The following is a 7,507-nucleotide window of genomic DNA, read 5'->3' as shown; positions in this document are numbered from 1 at the left end:
CTGGGTGACCCTCGTATTATACTTTTCTGTATTTTCTAGATTTCTTATGAGCACATTAATGTTTTTTAATATAGAACATTTTACCATCACAATTTTTATTTGAAATTTCATCAAAAGAAAAATATTCATATCTTGTCAGAATATTAAAAATTTATATTATATGTTTTATCACCAGAAATAGATTATCTAAAGCTTTAAGTCAAAATAAGCCAAATAATAAAAAGGTATATTTTAAAATAGAACAAGTGAAAAGAAACTGAACTGCCATTAATTTTATTGACTCTCAGATGCCATTTATTCAAAAAATATACCTTTATTTTATGTAGAAAGAACAAAATGCCACGTAATTGGAAAATACCATTGATTTTAAAGTTTTAAAATGTGCAAAATGGGAGTCTTGGAAGTGATGAAATGAGATAGTCCCTTGTTGGCCTTTCGTTAACCAGAATTCCTATGTGGTCTTTCAGGCTCAGACAGGACACTGACCAGCTGCCTCTTCCAGCCCAGAGTAATGGAGACAAATGATTCCTCCCGTGTGGACTCTGAATTCCGATACACCCTCTTCCCAATTATTTACAGTATTATCTTTGTGCTGGGGGTCGTTGCCAATAGCTATGTGCTGTGGGTCTTTGTCCACTTGTACCCTTCCAAGAAACTGAATGAGATAAAGATATTCATGGTGAACCTCACCATGGCCGACCTGCTCTTTTTGATCACTCTACCCCTGTGGATCATCTACTACTACCACCAGGGCGACTGGATTCTCCCTAAATTCCTGTGCAATCTGGCTGGCTGCTTCTTCTTCATCAACACCTACTGTTCCGTGGCCTTCCTGGCCGTCATCACTTATAACCGCTTCCAGGCAGTGACACGACCCATCAAGACCGCTCAGGCCACTACCCGTAAGCGTGGCATCTCTTTGTCCCTGGTCATCTGGGTGGCCATTGTGGCTGCTGCATCCTACTTCTTTGTCCTAGATTCTACCAACGTAGAACCCAATAAGACTGGTTCAGGCAACATCACTCGCTGCTTTGAGCATTATGAGAAGGGCAGCATGCCGGTCCTCATCATCCACATCTTCCTTGTGTCTGGCTTCTTCCTTGTCTTCTTCATCATCCTCTTCTGCAACCTTATCATCATCCGCACGCTGCTCATGCAACCCACACAGCTGCAGCACAACGCAGAAGTCAAGCGCCGGGCGCTGTGGATGGTCTGCACAGTCTTAGCTGTGTTCATCATATGTTTTGTGCCTCACCACATTGTGCAGCTACCCTGGACCCTGGCTGAGCTGGGCTTCCAGGACAGCAACTTCCACCAGGCTATTAACGATGCTCATCAGGTCACCCTCTGCCTCCTTAGCACCAACTGTGTCTTAGACCCCATCATCTACTGTTTCCTGACCAAGAAGTTCCGCAAGCACCTCACAGAGAAGTTCCACAGCATGCGCAGCAGCCGGAAATGCCCCCTAGCCACCACGGAGACTGGCACCGAAGTAGTTTTGCCACTGAACAACAACCCTGTCAATTCCTTAAAAAATTAGTCTCTGATTGTTGAGGCTAAGCCCAGAGGTTTCTCCTTCATGGACATCACGACTGACTTGCGGGGAAGAGGGGTATCTGCTGTGGCCTGGGTACCTCCTTCCTGGATACTGGGCTCATTAGGTATGGAGGCTACCTCCCCGAGGCAGGGACGATGGCAGAGCTAGACTGCTGGAAAATCTAGAACTTGAATGAGCCCCTTCAGCCACCTTTGGGCACATGCCATAGTAACTTTGACTGGTGACCTCATCCAGAGTGTTTGAATCTTATAGCTCTGGGAGGAAAGTCAAGGCCAGGGGCAGACCTTGGGGGCAGACTCTGAACCAGTCAGTTCACCCTACCAGGGCAGCAGGCCCAAGTGAGTATGGCCTAAAGTTTTGGGCAATCACGCTTTTTATTACTATAAAGACAGAAAAGGGGGTTTTGGAAAAAGGATACTCCCCTGGCAAAGTGGCAGTATCTTTGGGGCAGACTTTTGAGCTAAGATGGTGCTACCTTGTCTCTACTCACAGGCATAATGTCTTTGTGACACTTCTTAGGGGAACTAGCTCAGTGGAAACTTCTCCTGACTCACCCAACAACCTCTCCTGAATGGTGACCACAGGAAATAAAACATATATAGATCCAATGCTAGAATAGGGACTTGTTTCCTGAGGCAGACGTGTTTACCTGCACAGGCCTCACCTCAGGCCTGGGTGAGCTCTAGGGAAGTGGGAGAGATACAACCGTAGTACCCACCTGTCTGTCTCAATAACAAACCCTGATGAAGTACTTTCTGTGAGGCAGCCACCCACTGTGGTGGGCAAACACCCCTCAAAGCCAGACTCGGTGTCATGGTGCCCAGAGCCTTCCATGGGAAGAGGAGCTTAGGCTGGGAAGTGCCTGTGTGTGGAGAGGCCCCCAGAGTGGAAAGAGTCTGTCAGTTCTCCTCTCTACCTCTCTTTCTAGAGCCCCCTTCCTAATTTGACTTAAGGGAGGTGGGAGGAGCAATTATGGTCTTAAAGGCCAGCAGGCACTTTGACGTCTGGGTGCAGAAGATAAGTGTCAGCTTCTCAAGGATCTCTAGATACCTGCTTGTGATTTTCAGAAAATATATTCAAACAAGCCTCCTCTCACATTCTAAGCTAAGTTACCTGCAGTATGAACCTGGCAGCCCCAGACCCAAGACTTGGAGGAGACTTTTCTTGTTTCCAGAGCCCTGTGGACCTTCAAAGAAATCTTCTTGCCTTTCAGCTAGTGTCCCCATAAAGTTGGAATTCTTGTCTTCTGTCTACTGAGCAAGCACTGGATTGATGATTTTGATAACTGCCTCATAGTGAGCCGGTAACCTGCTTGGGCCCAGGATAGTAGCTGTGGGCTAGACTTAGCCGATAGTGACCAGGTAGATAGTGTAGTGTACTAGAGCTTTCGTGTCTCATAGACCTAGGTTCAAATCTTGGCTTTGTCACTTTCTGCTGAGGGACTCCGAGCTGAATTTCCTACCTCATAGGGTTGTTATAAGCAGTGAATGAAGTTGCCGATGCAGATACCTCTTGGTCAGGGTGACTGTTCATCCCAGATTCTCCTTTTTTTCTGAGAATTTTTTCCTCTCAATCTTCTTACGGGAGCTGAATGGATGAGAGGTGAGCATCTGGCTCTAGTTGGGCCAGTCAGGTGCTCTGTCTCAGGAAAAAGTAGCAAGATTCAGGGATGCTATTTCAGGCTCTGCAGGCCACTCACCTGAAGATATATAAACTCTGGAGCTGTGTGTGTGTGTGTGCATGCGTGTGTCTGTGTGTATATGAGGGGAATTGGAACGGTAGTAGAGGCCGGCCACCTGCATGCGCATCCTAGAGAAGATAGCTTTGCTCAGAGAGAAGATGGAAATGTGCAAAGAGACCAGGGCAGACCCCAGGAGCCTGGGGGTGGGGGGCTTCCAGGGGCCTGCTGTCTTTGTTCCTCCAGGCCAAGTCCTTCTTGAGGCACAACTGCACTTTGTCTTTTGGGGCCTGTGAGAGTCCCTTTTTAGGCTACATTCTCTTGCTTTGCTTAAGCTGATTTGAGTTATCTATGACTGGCAAGCAAAAGAGCTCCGAAAGAGATAAATACTTATATGGTAAACCACAGTTTTTCTCGAATTTCAATCATTCCTCTACCCACCCCTCAATTTTTGCAATATCTTTGTACCAGCTATATGTTTACTTAATAAATATTTTTCTTTAAATTAAGTCACTTTTCAAAACCTAAATTTTTTAAAAAGGATACTTTGTAACTAAATTGTAAATGAAAACTAATGGCACCTGCCATACATAGAAGGTAGGTATAAACATAAAACATAATTATTAAAATAAAAATGTTCTTGGTGTTCTGTCTAAAGTCACCTCATACACCCCAGGGACTTGCATATCACACTTCAGGAAACACTGCTGTGATATGTACAAGGTGAACAAGGTCTGCATTCAGTAAGTGCTCAATAAAGAGTAAGTTGGACAGTTCTGAGATGATGACTTGTGATCACCCCCTTGCTTCCCCCAGAATGTTGCCCCAACATACAGGCCAGGGTCTTACTCACACCCGGGGACCATGGGGGTGGGAGGAGTATTTCAGTTTGTAGCCCACGCTATGGCCCTGCTGATCCTCTCATCACTCTGAATACAGCCACCTTCATTCCCTCTGTGACCTCTGACCTCTGACCTTCTCAGATGCTTTCTCTTCTCTTTGACCTAGCCAGAAAACCTTCTACATGCAGCCTTCCTGAAGTCTTCCAGATAGGGTCATTGGTTTCCTTCTTGAAACATGTTAGTCTGGGAGGGCCCAACTTTTTTACCTTAATTACTGTGGTTATGGAAGTTTATCCATTTCGAGGTCTGTCTTCCCTATCCTGAGGTAGGAACTGAATCTTAATCATCAGTGATCTATAGTTTCTCACAGAAAACCTGGAACCGAGATCTGTCTGTCTCCAAAGCTTACTGCTTTCCCACGATGTAGCATAAACAGACACATTGACATAAACACGCACTTATTTTGATTCTTCAGGGACAGCTAGGGAAGGAATATAATACATATCCTTCCAAAGTTCCATGTACACATTTTAAAGGGAGGTGGGGATTTTCAGAGGATCTGAACATTTTAGAGCTGCAAGGGTCCAATCCCTTTGTCTTATTAAGGGGAACATGAGACTCAGAGGGGTTAAAAGATTGCAGAAAGCACATGGCATAGAACTGCAGTGAACACAGAATTGGCTGCTGACCTGTGTCTCTTAGTGGTGACAGGGTCGATAGGAAACACTGAGTTGTAATTCTTTTGAAGAAACATTACCAGTTAGGGTTTCCAAGCCATCTTTTAAGTCAAAAGCCCTCACTCTGCATTTTCCCCTGATCTCAGCCTTCACCCCAAGGAACTTTCAGTGATCTCAGTTAGAGAATGTTAGTGCAGGCAAGACCTGGCCCCTCACCTCATCAAGGTGAGTCAGTCCTAGACACAAGAGTGTGGAAAGTGTAAGTCACAGCTGATTAGAACTGAGCATGTTTACGCCTGTTTTTACTCATCTATGTTTATCTGTGCTTGAGAGCTAAGGCCACAAATAGGTGTAATAAAACCCTCTTGCAAAACAACTGGTTTTTGTGCAGACTTGTATTTCTATAATACAAATTATGTTTCCCCTGACATCCTGCCAGGAAACCATTCTCCCACTACCCAGTCATTCATCTATCCACCCATCCATTCATCCATGTGTTCATCTATCCAGGTATCCAACAAACACTTATGAAGTACCTATTTTGGTCCAGTAAGTATGCTAAGCACAATTTTTATCTGTTGTCTCATGGAAACTTCACACTCTCCCTGAAAGGTAGGTGATTCCATCCCCATAGAAACGAATAAAATAAATAAGGACCAAGCTGACTGAATGACAGTGGCTGCCTCCCAGGTACTTGGTATAGAAGGAGAAGGGCCTACATTTTGTTGAGTCCCAGATATTTGCTACTTCACAAATCTTGTCTCATTGAGTCCTTACAACCACTGTACAAAATTTATGTTTCATACCCATTTTACAGACAGGGACATTGAGGCTTGGAGGGGGTAAGCGATTTGGAAAGATAAAAGAGCTACTAAGTGGCAGAATAATATTCAAACCCAGATCTGCCTTAGTAATATGGGTCCCTTTCCCTCTCTCCTTCCCGCATGTGACTGTACTCTCACTCCAGCCTCTCTAGGCACTGTCCTAGCTGGAGTGTGTGCTGGGGTAGGAGTCTCTTGAGGGGAATAGCAGCTGATGACAGCCCTCACCAGCTGTTTCTAGCTTCCTGTTTGAATGCTCTTGTGCTCCCTACGCAGGCTGAAGCCCCAGTAGCAGTGACTTCTTTCTGGGCTGAGGCTCCTAAGATCAGTTAGGGAGGACAGTCCTGCATGTGGATGGTGTATGTGAACATTGTCTCAAAGAACTTCAGAAGCCAGAGTGTCATTGTTGCTGAAGCTGGAAGGTGCATTAGGTGGTCACCTGGATCCTGACATCTATGTAAGAGGAGGGAAAGGGGTGAACACTCAACAGTTACTGACTGCTTATTTTGTCCCAGGCACTGTGAGAGGAATTCCCCTCTGCCCGAATTACTTTTTCCTCCAGATATCCATATGGCTCACTCCCTCCCCTCCTCTTTCAAGGTTTTTCTCAATTGTCCCCTTCTCAGTAAGGCCTGTGTTGACCACCTCCTTTAAAGTAAGCTTAGAGAGTGAAGCGATTCCCCAAGGCCATGCAGTGAATCTCTGGATCTGTCTGGCTCCTTGCACTTTCATTCTGCACTGACTTCCTGTCAACATCCTTCATGACACAGGTTGTGAAGGCCCATATCTTCCATCTTCCATATAAGAAAAATAAACACCAAAAGGTAAAATGACTTATCCAAGGTCACACAGCAATAACTTGATAGAACCGAGATGCATAGATCTTCTATTACCTTCATTTTGCCAGACACTTCTCTTGTATACTTTTCTGTCTGAACACATGCTGTTTTCTTTCATCGCCATTGTCCAGTCTCAGCCCCCAAAACTGTTTTAGAGTGTTCAATAAACATCTTTGACTTCGTATGTATCCTTGGAAAATGTAGTGTTATTTTCTGTGTGTATTCATTTTAAATTTACATAAAAAGCAGGATTTATATATATTGGACTATGGACCTTATTTCGTGTCTCATTTCTGCCCCCCATTCAGCATTGTTTTTACAATTTAACTATGTTAAAGTATATCATCCGGTTCACTGATGCAAATAGCTACCTGGTCCTCCACCATACACATCTACATTTTACTTACCTATTTCCCTGGCAATGGACACTTAGGTTGTCTTTAACGCCCTTTTCTATAAATAATGCTGTGAGGAGATCCTTCCTGATGTTTCCCTATGCAGCGATATAAGAATTTCCTGGGACGTATACCCAGAGGTGACATTCCTACGTCAGAGGCTACACTCATACTTACCTGGATGAAGAACTGCCAAATCACTTCTGGAATGGCCTCACCAGTCTGCATTCCCACCCATAGTTACATGAGAGTTTATTTCCCCAATTCCCCACCCACCCTTGGCATTATCCAACATTCAGGTCGCTAGTAGGTGTGAAGTAAAATTCTATTTTTAGTTCAAATCTCTCCCAGATTACTAATGGGTTTGCAGTCAAGTACTATTAGTCATTTGAGTTTCAATTCAGATAATTCTGACTCCAAAGCCTGCGCAATGTCATGTAGTGATCAATAAAGTGGCCTCTGGGGCCATGTTGCCAGGGTTCAGTTTCTAGCTCCATCTACTCTGTGATTTTGAGAAGACTATTCAACCTCCCTGGGCTTCTGTTTCTTCATCTGTGAAATGAGAATAGTTTTACTGTTGACATAATAGCATAGTTTAGAAGATTTAAAATTGCTTAGTAAATGTTATGTTTTGTCCTGATAGATTGTGTTGTTCACTGTGCAGCCTCCCTTTTCACTCTAGCCCACACCCCGTTTC

The 7,507-nt window shown here is 44.4% G+C and overlaps 1 protein-coding gene across 8 annotated transcripts in view; it reads left to right on the top strand.

Annotated features, from left to right (window-relative positions):
• PTAFR (platelet activating factor receptor) overlaps positions 1–5,131 on the top strand; it is a 35,562-nt gene extending 30,431 nt beyond the window's left edge. For all 8 annotated transcript variants that reach the window (XM_023529206.1, XM_011357725.2, XM_023529208.1 and 5 more), the window contains one exon: positions 468–5,131. In XM_023529206.1, the coding sequence (XP_023384974.1) occupies positions 468–1,540 (1,073 nt within the window). In that variant the 3' untranslated portion in view covers positions 1,541–5,131. The remainder of the gene's footprint in view (positions 1–467) is intronic.
• The last annotated feature ends 2,376 nt before the right edge of the window (positions 5,132–7,507 follow it).

Source organism: Pteropus vampyrus, unplaced genomic scaffold (assembly GCF_000151845.1).
Source record: "Pteropus vampyrus isolate Shadow unplaced genomic scaffold, Pvam_2.0 Scaffold36, whole genome shotgun sequence".
Classification (NCBI taxonomy): Eukaryota; Metazoa; Chordata; class Mammalia; order Chiroptera; family Pteropodidae; genus Pteropus; species Pteropus vampyrus.
Note: the sequence above shows the minus strand (reverse complement) of the source record. Positions and strands in the feature narration are given on the sequence as shown.